General features: G+C 36.8%; 1 protein-coding gene across 1 annotated transcript in view; it reads right to left on the bottom strand.

Annotated features, from left to right (window-relative positions):
• Nucleotides 1-13,956, bottom strand: part of LOC137503210 (uncharacterized) — a 78,784-nt gene extending 64,828 nt beyond the window's left edge. Inside the window, exons 1-3 of the mRNA XM_068230730.1 lie at nucleotides 13,919-13,956; nucleotides 6,571-6,701; nucleotides 4,410-4,505 (exon numbers count right to left, since the gene is read on the bottom strand). Coding sequence (XP_068086831.1) covers nucleotides 4,410-4,505; nucleotides 6,571-6,636 — 162 coding nt within the window. The 5' untranslated portion in view covers nucleotides 6,637-6,701; nucleotides 13,919-13,956. The remainder of the gene's footprint in view (nucleotides 1-4,409; nucleotides 4,506-6,570; nucleotides 6,702-13,918) is intronic.
• Between the last annotated feature and the right edge of the window lie 4,950 nt (nucleotides 13,957-18,906).

Here is an 18,906-nt window from a genome sequence, read left to right as displayed (position 1 = left end):
ATGTTAGGCCCCTTAAAACAACAAGCAGCATCAAACCCATATTTGTATGGGGAGGCCACTCACTTTTTATTTTCATTGAAGTGAAAAAAGGTTCATGACCGTGTGTTGCTGTGTATGCTTTTACTAGTTGATGTGGTAAACTCCTTTTGTCGAATTAGTCAAGTGGAGACACTCATGCTTGAAGTTGGCTACAGCTTCAATGTTGAAACCGACTACTGAGGGATGTGTAATGGAGAATCAGTAATGAGAGGAGGGTAGAACGATATTTAAGGTCAGAGAAAAAAGGGTTAAATTTTGTGAAAAACACTGTGTATACATTTACCTACACCGTCAACCTTTCTGGTATGAACTAGTTGCCTTTGTAGCGTCAGAACAAATGACATTGTATCTGTGTGGTATTGAGGGAAGGGGGTGTGGCGAAGGAGAGGAGATGGGCAGAGCATTGAGCTTATGCGCTGTTGGCTGTAGGCTGAACATTTACAGCGATAATGGCACAAACTTCTTCAGAGTAGCTAAATAAATCAAGACCTATCTGTAAAACAACCTTCAGAAAACCAACTCTTCACACAACTGCAGGCATGGGACTATGTTTCCTCCTTTTTATAACACACGGTCCTCTATGTAACACTTTGACTAGAGTAATCAGAATCGTGATTTTAATCCCTTAGGCATGAGATCACGGCTGATGATGCACATGCAATGGGCAAAACATGTCCCCTTAAATTAGTATGACAAGATGAAATTCTTAATTTTAAGAACCCAATGTGTATTGAATACGAGGATTTCAATAAACGTTTGTAACCTCGTTGAATTAATGTACATTTCAATATGGACCAGTCATGAGATTTGTAACATATAATTATCTGAGATTGTTGTAAACAACCCACGGAGTGAAATTAAAGTCCACTGTTTGTATCGGAGTTGAACCCTTCACACAAATATTATATTAATGTTGTGCAGGAAACTAACAACTCATATAAAGACTATTAATCCAATCATAGATCAAGAAGGCCATCTTCTTGTCAGTGGATGACTGCACAATACTCCAATACTAGCGGACTGGAAATATTAGAAATTCTGTATCACCTCACAAATATAATTATGATGGCAGAACACCTTGGACAACTATATCCAGGCACTCAACACACTGAGAGATAAGTTTAGGATATCTTCAGAAAGGGGAACAGAAAGACGCCATACACAACTCAGGTGTTACATCGTGTCATACTAATTTATGTTGCCCACTGCATACGCATCATCAGCCGTGATCTCACGCCTGGGGGAATAAAAATCAGGATCCTGATTACTCTATGCAAAGTGTTACATAGAGGAATAATTAATGAGAAATACCAAAATGGTGCCTTTAACCCTGACATACCCCTTCCCTAAAACTAGAACAGACTATGCTGGCCCAAATCTAATAAAAAAATTGTGTGAATTCAAACAAGACCAGACTGCTAGCTAATAAGGCTCTCTACTTAGACATGATACCCGATCTCACCACAACAACATTTCTCTCCGCACTTTATCAACTTAGTTCTCATAGAGGTCAACCCCTAAACATTTACAGCAATAATGGCACAAACTTCAACGGAGCAACTACAGAAATCAAGGCCTTCCTGCAAAATAACCCTCAGAAAACCTACTCTTCGCACAACTGCAGGCATGGGACTGATGTGGCATTTCATCCCTCCTGCAATACCACACTTTGGTGGAATCTAGGAAGCAGCTGTCATGAGTCTGATTTAACGCCCCAGACAAGTGATGGATTCTTATCGCTTCACCAACAAAGAATGTACCATTCTTGAAACACATACATCCACTCACCAAAGCTAAATGATGAACCTTTTGACACTTCTTACCTAACTACAACCAATTTCCTTATAGGAGAGCCAATTACTACACCCTCTGGTCATGATTATACTCCCTCTCTCATCACAACCTTGCCCACATGGCTATATTTTCAGCAGCTAACCCAGATCTCCTGGATGAGATGGTGAAATGACTATCTCAATAAATGGGCAATGAAATACCCCATAGCAACATAGTGATAGTAAAAGAAGATGACACGCATGCTATGAAGTGGACGATGACAGTGATCAAATGTGCATCCTGGTAGTGATGAATTATTCATGTAACAAATGTTCAGGTGAGTAATGGTGAACTTACGAGGTCTATTCACAAACACTATCCCTTACGAAGTATGAAACACAAAGGCAAGATAACTCTTCAATGGCTTATTTATTCATTGCATGTTTAAGTAATATTGTTCCGAGATTATCTGTGGAACGCAGAGAGGTGAAAGAAGGTAGATGGGTCTATCTACGATATCAGATTAATTTAAACTTTAAAACAAAGGTTATATTTCTTTTCAGATCTCAAATTTAACAAAATTCTTCACAAGGTCAAGGAACAAAATATCAGGTACAAAATAGCAAACAAGAATAGAAATCCAAGTGTTGTAAATTACACGTTTTGAGCTTCCAGCTCCAATTTACAAGTTTACAACGTCACAAATGTTGCGTTTGGTTAGATAACGAGAGATATCTCCCAAGACACAGTTCCAGAGCACCTTGCACCAAACGTTACACATACGGCCTTCCAAAGGCCCGACTGAAAATTGCACCAATATCAGACAAGAGTTTACATGCTCTTTAAATTCAACCAAGGATGCTGTGCTCCCAATTCCTTACAGCCTACTCAAGGAAAATTACACAAAACTATACAATTTCTGGCATCTCAAGGCACAACCTACAATTCCTTTACACAGCGGTATCTAGTACCCATACTACTGGGCCTTCATGGAAGAGAACAACATGTTATATTACTGGTCCAAACTCAAAATGTATACAGTCGTAAACTTACACTCCTTGAAAACCAACTTTTGAAACCCTACTTGGGTTTGTGGCCCAATGATGCAGAGGCTAATTCTACACAACTGAGGTGACTCGAATAATGAGTGATTTACAGAAGAAAAAGGTTACAAAATCGTAGTCACCTCAAGATAAAATGAAGGGAAATTCGAGAGGGTAACACACTCTCTATCCCCAATTTACAGTTTAGGTCTGTATGAAATTTTACATTAGCAGAATGAAAGCTTACATTTTTGAAAACAGATGGTTACATAGTTAAACATTAGAAGCTTCCCCTCCTGTGAGTTTAAGGAGATAGCTACAGATATAGAAAACTGGTGGCCATTACCTGGGCTGAAGTTCTGCCTGCCAAAGAATTAGGCCTCCTGTCTTAACAAACACTCAGAAATTTGACGAGAATAAGACAAGGTAACTAGAAAAAGTCGCGGTTTTTATACCCGACGGGAGAGTTCGAAAAGGCTCTGGGCAAAATCTGACCACACCCTCTCATTTTATTTGATACTCACAAAGTTACAAGAAGCTTATGATTGGCTGAAAAATAAATACAGAAAATTTGTGATTGGCCAGACTTCAAAGCTGGCAGGATGAGAAGGAAGTGTTGCAAAACATTGAATTATCAAAATAAATGAAAGTAAATTTAGTTGAAAAAACTTATAAACCCAAAACTTTTTTAAATCAGTAATTAATCCACCTTGCACCAGAGTGCATGACCGTAGCTTTGTGTGGGGACATCTACGGAGAAAAAATCAAACTTTTTGATGTACACCAAAACAAAACAAAGAAATCCAGTCAGTTTAGGAAACGTTAAAATAACATACTCAGTTATTCAGTAGTGACATCTTCTGATCAATGTCCCAAATTTATGCATTAGTGGTTTCAAGTTTTGTTCGATAGATAGTGTTCCCTAAGGCGTTTCTTGTCTATGTGCGGGGTTGAGGTGCACCTCCCAGTACAAATATTATAAGTCACAATGGACTAGTACCATCACAGACCACATTAGGGAGAAAAAGAATATTTTTCACTTGCCAAGAGATGGCTACAATGTGTGTAGTATACAGGCGAACAATCACAGTAAACAAGCATATCACCTGCAACTTGTATCAATAAATTACTGTATTATTTAGAAAACAATTATTAATATAATCAATAAGATAACAAAGGCGTTTCATTTGGAAACGACTAGTAAAATATTCTGTAACAGTAACAAAAGAATGTACCTTTCAGCTACTTTGTGTTCAAAACTAATTAACAAATTCAAAAGTATTAGTAGGAATGATACCAGCTACCAAATGACATAGAGTAGAGTTCTTTGGAATAATCCTAACTGCTACACAATTCATAACGCAAGATCGTGGAACAACTTGAAGGAAAAGTGAAAACTAGATATGTAAACAGTCAATCTCATAACAAAAGTATATTATCGGTAGGACTATCAATCATGTGCACTAAAAAGATGGATCAAACCCTGGTATCTGTTGAGCTATTTTCTATCCATTTACATTATCTGACGATGGATTATCAAATTATATACATTACCTCAAGAGAGTCTTCCTGCGATGACTCTGGCTCGGTTAACTCTGATTTAACTTCTTCTTTCAGAGCTATCACTTCTGATACATGTTCAAAATTTTCCTGTGGAAAATAAGAAATATTAGGTATGCTCATAACACACATCTACAAATACAGTCACCAACAAATGAGCATCTAAATTCATTAATTTCCAGTATTACAGTTACTTTCACAATTTCACTAATGTTTAAGGAAGATTTCTACCAGCAGAGGATTGTTATAACCAAAGGCTGTACTGAGAATGGTGTTACTATTCTTGCACACTCCTTATGTCAGAGAAAGGTTGAGACTGAGAACAAAATATAAAATGCCAAACGTCTTCTAGCCATACCAGAAGATATAATACCAGAGATGGAATGAGGGCTATCTCACACAGAATTTGGAAGGACGCAGCCATAGGCATAAACACTAAATTGTATGAACTGTTTTCATATGATCAATCATATCAATCAAATGATAAAAGTTGTCTGAACCAGTTAGAAGTGTTACATTTCTAAATGATTTTTTGTTCTCAGCATAGAGTTTGTTTATAGACAGATTAAAATTACTTGAAATAATGGAATCACATTCTCTACTATGGTTTTGATGAGATCACAGGGGCTACATAAAACATTAATACAGTTCTGTTTGAAACAGGAAATTTCAATGCTTCCAAGTGTAAAATAAAAAACATAAACATGAAAGAAGCAGACTTATCACAGTCATATAACAGTGAAAGATGTGATGTAACCTAAAGTCAAAGCAGCTAGAAATGAAATATTGCACTACTATAAGCATGTTATCTAGTGTTCTGTGAGGAGCTGAGGGGATGAGGACACCGTCAGTGGAGAATCAGCAGTGTTGGAGTTAATATCTGCAGTTTCAGAAGATCTTTTATGATCTAAAACGGGATATTTAAATTTCACTCTTTGATTCATAAAACCTTGTCAGCATTACAGGGGGGACTGTGATTAAAAGCTTATGTTCTCATGTAAATTAAGTAACTAATAAAAGTGAATTAAAGTAACAAGTTCTAGAATATGCCAACTTAACACATTCAATACAGAAGAGAAGAGTAGCTGAACTAAGGAATGGATGAAAAGGATGCACAAAAAGGACAGGGAAATAATGACAAAGAGGAAAGAAAAAATCTGTTTAATATGCCTTAAGTCCTAAAAGTGTCAGAGCCCACTAAGAAGGGGCAGATAAAAGAAATCATTCTCAGAAATCATACATTCTAGAGCCCTTAGACATGGTTCTCTATATAACATAAAATCTGACCTGTATTTGAGGAATTTTTTTTTGTTAGGTGCTTTATGTCGCACCGACACAGATAGGTCTTATGGCGACGATAGGATAGGAAAGGCCTAGGAGTTGGAAGGAAGCAGCCGTGGCCTTAATTAAGGTACAGCCCCAGCATTTGCCTGGTGTGAAAATGGGAAACCACGATAAAATGAACGATTAATTTTCTGTCTTTCTAGAAGAATTCAACATTGAGCAAAATACTTATTTTGAGAGAACGTACATTCAGATTTTGAGCTATTTCATCCCTCGTATGTCATAGGCAAATCTGCTCGTTCCTTAAAACACATAATAATATCTTCCAGCACATTGTGGATGTGAGGGTAACCCAGAATAATCACACCTGTGTTGACATTTCGTTTAGCAGACTGGTGTATCCAGGCTCAAAAACACTAATGAAAGATTTGTGATTTAACTTCTTCTACACTAATTATGGTAGGAGTAATAATTTTTTACATGTAGTGCTAATACTGGTGCAGTAGTTTAGGAGGATATTAGTTTTTTAAAGTACAATTGGCCAACCATCCTCTATTTTAATCAGACAGGAAATATAAAAAAGTGCAACCCCTAAACCAAAGTAATTTCTATACTGACAGTAAAAAGTACAGACTAATCCAAGCCCAACCTTAAGTTCCTAAGAGTTGGCAGCTTTGTGTAGTGCGTTGTGGTGTATTCCCAGACAAATAAGCAAAACAGGGTTGTACTACGCATAGATGCTCATTCAGCAATTGGTGACTGCTGGTGTTAATACTGAGGAAGCACATAGAAAATTATGCCCCTGCCAAACTTATTCAGCTATTAAGGGTTAATTTCTGACCTCTATAAAGTTATCTGGAATGAGACATACAAGTGATGCAGTTGTTTTTCCTTCAAGGCAGGCTGGTTCCTCTTCGATTTTTGCTTCCAGGTCCATTTTGCACTGCAAACTGAAGTAGTTAGAAGGTACTGGTATGGTTGATTACTTCCACTGACCATACACTGAAACATAAGCCAGAAAAATATATTACCTTATTGATGTCATTGATACTTATGGTGTTTGTCAACAAACTAAGCAACAATTGTGTCATTTTATATGAACATCAATATTATGATCATACCAAAAAACCCAAAATTTTACATGACAGTTGATATTATGATCATACCTATAGGACCTCAAGTTTTCTATGACTGATACTTCAATCAAAGCTAAGGACCTGCAGTTTTATATCATTTCTAAAACAGTGATCACTTCCATAGGAAATATAATTTAACTTATCTGTCGATATCAAGATCATAGTCAAAGGACCACTGGTATTACATGACCGAGCTTGATAGCTGCACTATAAAGATAATTTAAAAGTCACCACCTTATCAATACAAGATTTATTTACTTCAAAATTGGTAAATTAGGTCAAGACCGGTTTCGACCCCTAAGGGATCATCTTCAGTTGACACATATATAAAAAAAGATATTTACAAAAACATCACGTGTAAAATATTAATCTTTCAGTTAATTCAATGTTGGTGGGTACATCTTAGTTTTGAAAGTATATGTGTGAGATTTATAGGCTCACTATGTCTAAATTATTGCATTTATAGGTCCTATACTTCTTTACATACAGTGTCAAAATTATTACATTCAATATAATTTATCTATTTGATGAAAACAATAGCAAATTGCTTTCTAAAATGGTAAAGTGTGTACATTTTTAGTTTAAAAGTACATGTTGTTTTTTACATGTTGTCATGTTACAATTTATATTACAAAGTATAAAATAAAATAATTCTTGCATTTGTGCACATTGATAATAGTGAGACTATTGTAGGGTCTTCAAAAATATACCGTTGTTTGAGGTATGTCACTGTATATCTGCTTTTTGAAATGTCAAAGCCTGATTACATTCTTATATATATGTTATGAAGTTTCACATTTTATAGTTCGGTCTAATGGAAGAAACATAGAATAACCTTTTTAATGTAGATTCTTCATGACTAAAATGGTATATAGTACCTTATTAAAATAGATCCTTAATACTAAAATACAAGTATGTGGTACCTTCTGTCCTTGTTTTATATATTAAAATAGGGTTTACATTTATTGACATTAGTTCTATGGTTTGTTACCATTTGTAAATTTAAGGTCTAATATGAAGGCCAGTTGGAAATATTTGAAGTTAGTCTGATGGGAATAGTTCAATCCCTTGTTTACATTGTTCATTTTTGCCGCTTGTTAGGTACAAGCATGGGATAATCTTGTTAAAATGAACTCTTCATAACTAAAATATTGGTATATGGTAGCTTATTAAAATAAATTTTTGCATTAAAAGTGCTAATTTGTAGTGCTATATCTGCACATTTTTGAAACGTAAGAAAGGGTTAACATAGGTTAACAACAGTACTATGGGTTGTTACCGTTTGTGAGATTGTAATCTGATATAACTGGTCAGTTAGAATGTATGAAATGTTTACATAAATAGGACCGGATACATATTTATACTATACTGCTTTGCCTCTTTTTACAAGTGAATTACGTAGTGTAATATAGTATTTGTTGCAATTTTGTAAGCTGCTGCTGTTGTTGGAGTTATCTTGAGATTCTGTATGTCATTAAGAAAACATTTTTCTTCTTTTCGCGTGTCGTTGCCAGTTAAATGGGTGACTCGTGAAATGGAGTACGTTTGAAATGTCGTGCGTCTTGATAGAGTTGCACGTTTGTTGTGCCATGGAGGCTTCTATGTGTTATAAAATAATGTATGTTAAATGTTGAGACCGTGTACTCTGCGTGGCTGCCTGGGTCTCAACATTTAACATACATTATTTTACAACACATAGAAGCCTCCACGCCACAACAAACGTGCAACTCTATCAAGACGCACGACATTTCAAACGTACTCCATTTCACGATAGTCACCCATTTAACTGGTAACGACACGTGAAAAGAAGAAAAATGTTTTCTTAATGACATACAGAATCTCAAGATAACTCCAACAACAGCAGCAGCTTACAAAATTGCAACAAATAGTATACTACACTACGTAATTCACTTGTAAAAAGAGGCAAAGCAATATAGTATAAATATGTATCCGGTCCTATTTATGTAAACATTTCATACACTCTAACTGACCAGTTATATCAGATTACAATCTCACAAACGGTAACAACCCATAGAACTGTTGTTAACCTATGTTAACCCTTTCTTACGTTTGAAAAATGTTCACATATAGCACTACAAATTAGCACTTTTAATGCAAAAATTTATTTTAATAAGCTACCATATACCAATATTTTAGTTATGAAGAGTTCATTTTAACAAGATTATCCCATGCTTGTACCTAACAAGCTGCAAAAATAAACAATATAAACAAGGGATTGAACTATTCCCATCAGACTAACTTCAAATATTTCCAACTGGCCTTCATATTAGACCATAAATTTACAAATGGTAACAAACTATAGAACTAATGTGAATAAATGTAAACCCTATTTTAATATATAAAACAAGCACAGAAGGTACCACATACTTGTATTTTAGTATTAAAGATCTATTTTAATAAGGTACTATATACCATTTTAGTCATGAAGAATCTACATTAACAAGGTTATTCTATGTTACTTCCATTAGACCGAACTATAAAAAGTGAAATTTCATAACTTATATATAAGAATGTAATCAGGCTATTGACATTTCAAAAAGCAGATATACAGTGACATACCTCAAACAACGGTATATTTTTGAAGACCCTACAATAGTCTCACTATTATCAATGTGCACAAATGCAAGAATTATTTTATTTTATACTTTGTAATATAAATTGTAACATGACAACATGTAAAAAACAACATGTACTTTTAAACTAAAAATGTACACACTTTACCATTTTAGAAAGCAATTTGCTATTGTTTTCATCAAATAGATAAATTATATTGAATGTAATAATTTTGACACTGTATGTAAAGAAGTATAGGACCTATATACGCAATAATTTAGACATAGTGAGCCTATAAATCTCACACACATACTTTCAAAACTAAGATGTACCCACCAACATTGAATTAACTGAAAGATTAATATTTTACATGTGATGTTTTTGTAAATATCTTTTTTATATACGTGTCAACTGAAGATGATCCCTTAGGGGTCGAAACCGGTCTTGACCTAATTTACCAATTTTGAAGTAAATAAATCTTGTATTGATAAGGTGGTGACTTTTAAATTATCTTTATAGTGTGATACCAATCAATACAGAAATGAAGCTTATAGATTATAACTTGATAGCTGCAGTCGCTTAAGTGCGGACAGTATCCAGTATTCGGGAGATAGTGGGTTCGAACCCCACTGTCGGCAGTCCTGAAGATGGTTTTCCGTGGGTTCCCATTTTCACACCAGGCAAATGCTGGGGCTGTACCTTTATTAAGGCCACGGCCGCTTCCTTCCCACTCCCAACCCTTTTCTGTGCCATCGTCGCCATAAGACATATCTGTGTCGGTGCAATGTAAAGCCAATAGCAAAAAAAAGTATTACATGACACCTTATATCGTATTAATAGCTATCTAACATACAGTTTTATATGCAACTGAAACCGCAACAAGATGACCTTTCTTGAAAATTCAGTGACTGTACGGTTTGCATATCACTCTGATCACCGGGGTCCATATACTGGAATCTTCCTACCATTTTTATCCTTTGCAATCGGCTTCAAAACTAACTGAACAAGTTCACAGTTCTTTGAGATGTGTTCTATCAAAATTTTCCTTCCCAGGATCAAATTCTGTCAAACCATTCTCCTCTCATTAAACATATTCACTATCTATTTATTTGAGACATGTTCTATCAAAATGATCTTCAAGAACTTCTGATAACACGGCATTTAAAAGGCTTCAAACTCTGTTTTTCTTGGCACCAGTCATTATCTGTGTTTCACTTACATATGGTGTCATACTCCATATTCAGTGTAAACATAATTTTAAAAGTTTTTAATCTGTTCAACCTAAAGAACGTGACGGAGAACAGATGGGAATTTAGGCTGGATTCAGTGATGATATTTATCGATATTGAGAAGGCATATGTCAGTGTACCATGGCAAGTGGTCTCGGATGCATTGATAAAAAAGAAGGCAGGGAGAGGTGAAGAACATATTATAAAAGCCATGAACGAAAAGTGAGTAAGTAGTATGAATACTAAGATAGGACAAACAAACTGGTTCAAAGTAGAAACAGAACTTCAAAATGGATGTGTTTTATCCCCTCCAATCTTAATTACAATCATTGATGAAATCCATAAGAGTATACAACAACAAAAATGGGAACCAAGGAGGCAAAGGCCTCACTCTTTACAGATAAGACAGTAATATGTGGAGAAGATGAAATGGAAGGACAAGAACAAGATAATGTAAGGAATCAGGAGATGGAGGAATATGGAACGAAAATCAGTGTGGAAAAGAGTACGATAGTAGTGGTGACGAGAGGTAATAGAGAAGGAATTGGGAATATTGAAGTAAATGGAAGACCATTAGAAGTTGTGGAAAGCTTCAAGTATTCAGGGAGAATAATTGAAGAAGATGGAAAAATAAATTAAGAAACTGGATAGAGACTTGAACAAGCCAATGAGTTTTACCAATGTGTGAGATGTATAGTCTGTAACTGGGACATCCAACGGAATGCAAGAAAATTTTGCACCCAATGTATTACACACCATGGACAACAAAAATACATGATGAACGCAGAATGCAAGAGGTCAAGATGAAATTCTTTAGAGAAATAATAGGGAGGGCATAAAGGGATAAAGTCAGAAACATAGAAATGAGGGAGTGAATTGGATTCCCTGAACTGAAAGGCAAGATAGAGACACATAAGCTGAAATGGTATGGACACATGATGAGAATGGAAGAGGGTAGAGTTCCACAGTAAGTATTTACAGAGAAAGTCATAGGAGAATGACATCGGAGAATGCCCAGAAAGGGGTGAATGGATACGGTAAGGAGAGTACAGAGAAGAGTGGAGTAAAATTAGAAAAAAATATTCGAGGAAAGAAAGGAGTGGTGGAGAGAGAAAAACTGAGGAGGTTCTTGATTCACATTTCTTCCCAGAAGACTGGAAATGGAAAATGAAGAAAATTCTGTTGAAATGAAGACAAAAGTTTATACAATACTGCTATCAGCTCATTTCATCGAACAATGCCAGCAAACTTTACTTAAGTGCCTTTTCTTTATTTTTCTATGCATGCCATGTCTAATGACACAACCAAGTGGTGTTTAACAGAGAGCCCCTTGTAGGGAGTTCCATGTCAAACGAGTGGTTTAAATGTTAAGCAGTTTTTATTGTTTCGCAAGTGGTACAAAAATTGTCTATGTTGAATACACACAATATTAAACACAAGGAAGGTCCACCTTTCAATACTCCGTTTTAAGTTGAACCAAATAGAGGTTACAACTTGTTCGTTTGGGACCGGTTTCTACACATTTGAAGTGTCATCATCAGCCAATTGGCAAAGCAGTGCAAGAATTAAGTCATAAATGTCTAAAAACAATGAACAAAGTGATCACAACTTAACAACGGAGTATTGAAAGGTGGATCTTTCCTTCTGTTTAATATTGTGTGTTTCTCTATTCAATACGGGAAAATCAAGAATTTTTTTTACCTTATATGTTGAATACCTTGAGTAGTGCCCCAGAGAATTCATTTCACCCAATTGCAGTGTTCATTAGTCACTTTGTGATATTTTTCTGTAAATGTAAACATACTGCACAAACAATGAATACTACAATTTCTCCTACAGGTAATACAAGCTTCGTTCCTGTGGCTAATTTTGTCGATTCTTACACATTGCCAGGGAACAGATTTCTATGTAGGCTATACAGGAAACTATGCTCAAGTGTATTTTGTATATTTTACTATAGGGGACAATACTGAAATGTGCCGTGTTTACTTGTTCTGACTACCGTTTACAGTTTCCACAGCCAGAATGTATTCCTGAAGATTGTTCTTCCATTCCTGCCAGCAGTTTATTGTTGCACTAACAACTCCAAGGTAAAGGGTTAAGATTAGGTATGCAGTGGCATTAATTAAGGTTAATTAATGATAAAATGGGGAAAGCACGGAAACGTTTTTCAGGGCTGCAGATACTAGTATTCGATCCCATGCAATCTCACCACCACTCACTCCTGAAAATCATTTACACAGCAATAAATCAGAGAGACAGCCTACTGTAACCTAAATCATACCAGAAATAGCTGCTGTGGGGTATTGATGTGATACAGAAGAATCTCCATAACAACACTGATAAAACAAGATACAGATATCCTAAATGGAAACCTCTCAAGAATTTGAACCCTACTTCCATATGTCACATCATACAGAGTAATGAACAACTCAACATACACAGCCTCACTATAAAATTGCACACAGAGGTAAATAACACAGCAAAACAATACCGGTAATTAAAATTACACACTAAATATTGCAATTTTTTGTCTAACTACCATCCGCATCTCTTCATCTGCGTTGCTCTTCAGAAAAAAAATCCTCATTCCACCAAATTTAGATACATGATAGATTGCTACTACACACAACTTGCAGGCACTTGCAACGCAAAGGCTGGGAGTTTTCTAAAGCAAGCTAGTTATATGCCTATTCATTTTTAATGCTTAATTAAAAATAAAATTTAAGAAAATTAATAACTTTAAATATTAAAAATATGTAGAATGCTGAAACTGAGAAGAATTAATATTAACTTCTAATATTCTCACTTAAGATCTATGCATTTAGCAAATGTACATTATTGAACTTGAACATTACCGACAATATGTTAGAGGTTGTGGACGCAGTGTAAAAAGACATAAATCACAATTCCTCAATGAAGAAAATCCGTAGCTTCCGTAGCGGAATAAGCTGTAGAATTGGCCTTATACAACAACATGCCAGCCACTTAGAAACAAAACCCGATATTTGAATGTTGTTTAATCACTTAAGACAAACTCTTGAAGAACAAATTTGATTTGTAACAGTCAGTAGAACAGGCTGAATTTAGGAAAGGATGTATTACTTGTGACAACTACAGAGTGTGAGACACTTCTTCCGCTACTTGAAATGTGAATGGGCTTGTTATATCACACAGTTCCAATACTTGTAATAAATCACACTGTAACACTCATATATACTAAAATACACAACTGTGAGGAGAGTTGTAGTTGAACACATTCGTAGTATGAGACACTTACTGAAAAGGGCACTGGCGGCACTGAGTGCAATATCCCGCTCACGGGTGGCCCAGATTGGTTGTGCAGTAGATGTTAGTTTTCCCTCGTCCTGCTCGTGACGTCATCACAGGAGCACCGTGACTGTGTAGCATACAACCGCATGTGTATCTCATTTCATTGTTTATGTATGTCTGTCTTATAAAGAAAGGATTTCCACGTAATAACTATACGTAATTTCTTTCCGTATATTGCTGTTGGTTTATACAGTGGCCTACTGTATTATGCGTAGTGTGTGTGTGTCTTTGTTCGTTTCTGTGAGATCTCGTTAAGTTGCTGTGTTTCGTGCAGTGAGGTACACATATTTTCTTTTCGTTAGTTGCGTGAACAGTGTAATAGTAGCTGGAGTGAAATTTATGTGTTCATTGTACAGAATCATTGCGATAGAAAACTGTGCCGTTAATGATTCACCGACCGAGCTCGATAGGTGCAGTCGCTTAAGTGCGGCCAGTATCCAGTGATTTGGAGATAGTGGGTTCGAACCCCACTGTCGGCAGCCCTGAAGACGGTTTGTCGTGGTTTCCCATTTTCACACCAGGCAAATGCTGGGACTGTACCTTAATTAAGGCCACGGACGCTTCCTTCCCATTCCTAGGCCTTTCCTGTCTCATCGTCGCCATAAGACCTATCTGTGTCGGTGCGACGTAAAGCAAATAGCAAAAAAATAATAAAAATAAAATTTTTTTAGATTCACCGCTATCTACAGCGACACCTGATTGTTCAGCAAAGGGATTTCGGTACCTCGCCGGCTACATCGCCAACCGTGAAAGAAAATATGACAGGTCAATGTGAAGTCCCACTGGGGAAATGCTTTCCATTTCTTCTGGTACAGCTCCTGTGGGATGGATACAAATGTTATCTCGGGGAGGTCTACTCGTTCCATCGTTAGAATGGTAAACCAAATAAAGGAATTTGAGTTAATTTTCAGGGACACTCACGGACGTGCTGAACTATGACACATACCTAATATTATACGCAAAGTGTGTCAAATAATTAGCAGTGAATTCCCCGCTGTACCACCAGAAATATCTATTAAAAATGTAAGTTAGAACGAGAATATTTATACGCATACGACAAATGAACATTCGGACAAGAACTGAAAAATCCATAGCAGCTCACCGGCGAAAGGCACGACAGTGGATTTCATCTTCAAAAGCAACCACTTCATGACATCTAATCTCACAGGTAGGACTGTGTTCTAATGAAGTGCTATCTATGCGGAGCCTCCGTGGCTCAGACGGCAGCGCGTCGGCTTCTCACCAATGGATACCGTGGTTCAAATCCCTGTCACTCCATGTGAGATTTGTGCTGGTCAAAGTGGAGGCGGGACAGGTTTTTCTCCGGGTACTCCGGTTTTCCCTGTCATCCTTCATTCCAGCAACACTTTCCATTATCATTTCATAGCATTGATCAGTCATTAATAAATCACTTTGGGAGTGGCGACCCCATTGTAATAATAGCCTATATGTGGTTCATTCATTACATCCCTGACCCGGTCAAAGACTAGAAAACAGGCTGTAGGTTTTCCAGGACTATCTATGCATGGTTTCGAATATAAACTTACTTCTGCTGCTGTTACAGTATGTGTTAAGCTTTAAACTCCATACCTGCGGAAGTGAGTCAGTATATCGTATGTTAACATACGGTAGTTCATCACGGAATTTCTGCTGTAAAGATTTAATATGACAAAGATTTCATATCTCTAAATATTTATGTTTACAGACTTGAAAGCGCGTAACCTTCCTCAAACTAAGTAGAGGAACTTTGAAATGTTACTAAATTTCAAGCGTTGGTTAGAGTGCCGTCACGTTTACGCCTTATTCGTAATGGAAATCATTAAAAGTTACTATGGTGTACTCGTTTTCTATCTTATAACTGCAGTAATCTTTATGTCTGGTCTGCAATTAGTTCTGAGAAACTGTAATATTAGCTGATATTATGAGATTCTTACTGATTTGCGCGCTCCGGGCTCGGCTGTTCTGCTCCTACTGTGACGTCATTTCGTTAACCAATAGCAGCTCGGTTCGCGTTGGGCCCAACCTTTAGCAGTGTTTAAGAACCTTGTGTCCCGCTAGGTCTGGCTCAAAGAGGATATATAAGTGAGAAGGAACCTCTCCGGGTGAAAGAAAGAGAATACGAAAGCAGGTCCGTAAGTCTAAACGAATGTGGACAGCCATGGAAGGAGGAATCAACTGCCTGAACTTTACGATCCAATTCTTCGTACACTAACGGAAATAAAATCGTACGGCTTTTTATACATATATACATGCATTATCATTATAGTCCGTTATGCCATTCAGCGTTCAGTCTGCAAGCCTCTGTGAATTTACAAAAACGGCACGTCGCGACAATCCTCTATTTGCAATCAGTGCCGTGGCCTCATTTAATTCTATACCTCTTATCATTAAATCGTTAGAAACTGAATCAAACCATTGTCATCTTGGTCTCCCTCTACTCCTCTTACCCACCATAATAAAGACTACTATTTTTCTAGGTAACCTATCCTCCTCCATTCGTCGCACATGTCCCAACCACCGAAGACGGTTTACGCGTGCAGCTTCATCCATCGAGTTCATTCCTAACTTAGACTTTATCTGCTAGTTCCGAGTAGGCCTACCCTCCTGCTATTGTTCCCACCTGTTTTAAAAGCAACAATTTTCGCTACTTTCATGTCTGTTACTTCAAACTTATGAATAATATATCCTGAGCCCACCCAGCTTTCGTTCTCGTAAAGCAAAGATGGTCTGGAAACACACCGATGTAAATACAGTTTCGTCCGGGAGATGACTTCCTTCTTACAGAACAATGTTGATCGCAACTGCCAACTCACTACATTGGTTTTACTAGACCATGATTTAATCTCACTTACTATATTACTATCCTGGGGGACCAACCAACAAAAATACTTAAAATTATCTACCTGTTCCATGTTTGTATCACCAATCTGACATTCACTTCTGTTGACTTTCTTACCTACTGACATCAATTTAGTCTTGGAGAGGCTAATTGTTATTCCATACTCACTGCACCTATTTTCAAGTTCCTGGACATTAGACTGCAGGCTTTCGGCACAATCTGCCATTAAGACGAAGTCGTCAGCAGACGCCAGACTGCATACTAAATTTCCACCCGCCTGAATCATTCCTTGCCAATTTATACCTTTCAGCAGATGATCCTCGTAAATTACGAAGAGCAAATGAGAAAGATTACAGCCTTGTCTAACCCCTGTAAGTATCCTGAACCAAGAACCCGTTCTACCATCAATTCTTACTGGAGCCCAATTGTCATCACGAATGCCTTTGATTGATTTTAATAATCTACCCTTAATGTCATTCCCCCCGCAGTATTGTGAACATCATTTCCCTCGGTACCCTGTCAAATGCTTTCTCTGGATATATTAAACCAATACACAGCTGTCTATTCATTTCCTAACATTTTACATTCACCTGGTGCGTACTGAAAATTGGATCTTGACAGACCCTCCGTGCTCTGTAACCACACTGGATTTCATGCAACTTCCTCTCTGATCGCACCCTCTCTTCCGAGATGCCGGTGAATACTTTGCTTGGTATAGTAATCATACAGGGAACGGATTTATATGTACTAATATTTTTTGAAATATGTACATATATATTTAGTTATTTTTATTCAAATATGGAATTATATATGGACTTAAAATTGCACATATAACATTCATTTCTATTTTTATCAAAGTTCAAAGAAGCTAAACAAAGTAGATCTACATGCAACATAATGTTGCACTTCACATTTTAATATATTTGAAGAACACACAATATTTTATTCTCTGTTACCAAAAGAATGGATTACAAAATGTTCTTTTAAGTGCTGCAAAGTGAATCTCCATCTATTATCTGTAAGGACAGTTTTATATTGACTGAAACTGCGTTCAACATCGGAAGACGTAATGGGGGCATAATTCAACTTCACAATATCTGCGGGCGTTCAATCCAGTGTTAATTTTACAGTTAAATCTCCACACAGCATTGCAGCAACCTTTGCCCGGGGTTATTTGAAAGCACAGTTTGCTTCATTTGCAGGATTTAGTTGTTCCACAGTTTTATTCACAATTTCACAACTTTCAGAAAGTGGGAGATGCGAGTTTTGGAGCCTTTTCAGTGTTTTTTAATGCATAAAAAATTATGCTGAATGTAACACAAGTCATTTTTCACATATATGTCGCAAACAACTGTTTTCGCGGCTTCAATTGAGGCTGCATCTTCCGAGTCCATGGTATGCATATCGTTCTTAATACAGCCTATATATATTCAACATAATATTCAATCGCTTGCAGCCACGTACCCCGCCTAGTTAGAATCGGCTTAGGCGGCACTGGAATCTCTGTGTACATTTCTTTCAAAAGATGAACTCTTCTGTGGGCTTTGAGAAAAACTGTTTTCACTGAGGACATCAATAAATTTACCTTGGGGTAACTGCCTTTTACCACTTCAGCCACACGATGAAAGGCATGTGCTACACATGTTAAATGAGTCATCCTTGGATATACAGCACATAATGCTTCTCCGGCGTTCATCATATAAGGTGCAGAATCGCTAAAAAAAAAAGTAACACTTTATTATACTTAACGCCCTGTGGCCAGAGGTTACTCATAGCCTCACTGAACAGTTTTGCTATAGTTTTGTTATCGCACTTTTCTAGAACATCACAGTGTAAGAGAATCCGTTTACAATAATCTTCGCTTAACAAGCCAATGATTACGTTGCCAATTAGCCTGCCTTCTTTGTCTGTTGTTTCATCAATGGAAACCGAAATTGGACCGTCTTTAATCTCTTGCCTTATCTTCCGAACTATTTCATCGTATATGGCTGAACAGTACGTTTTTCTGAACGTTGACTCATCCGGGATGGATCGTTTGGTATATTTCTCGAGGAATTCCATGAAGCGCTGATTATAAGAGAGGTATGTCAGCAGAG

Source organism: Anabrus simplex, chromosome X (genome assembly GCF_040414725.1).
Source record: "Anabrus simplex isolate iqAnaSimp1 chromosome X, ASM4041472v1, whole genome shotgun sequence".
NCBI lineage: Eukaryota > Metazoa > Arthropoda > Insecta > Orthoptera > Tettigoniidae > Anabrus > Anabrus simplex.
The sequence above is the reverse complement of the archived record's forward strand: the minus strand, read 5'-3'. Positions and strand labels throughout refer to the sequence as shown.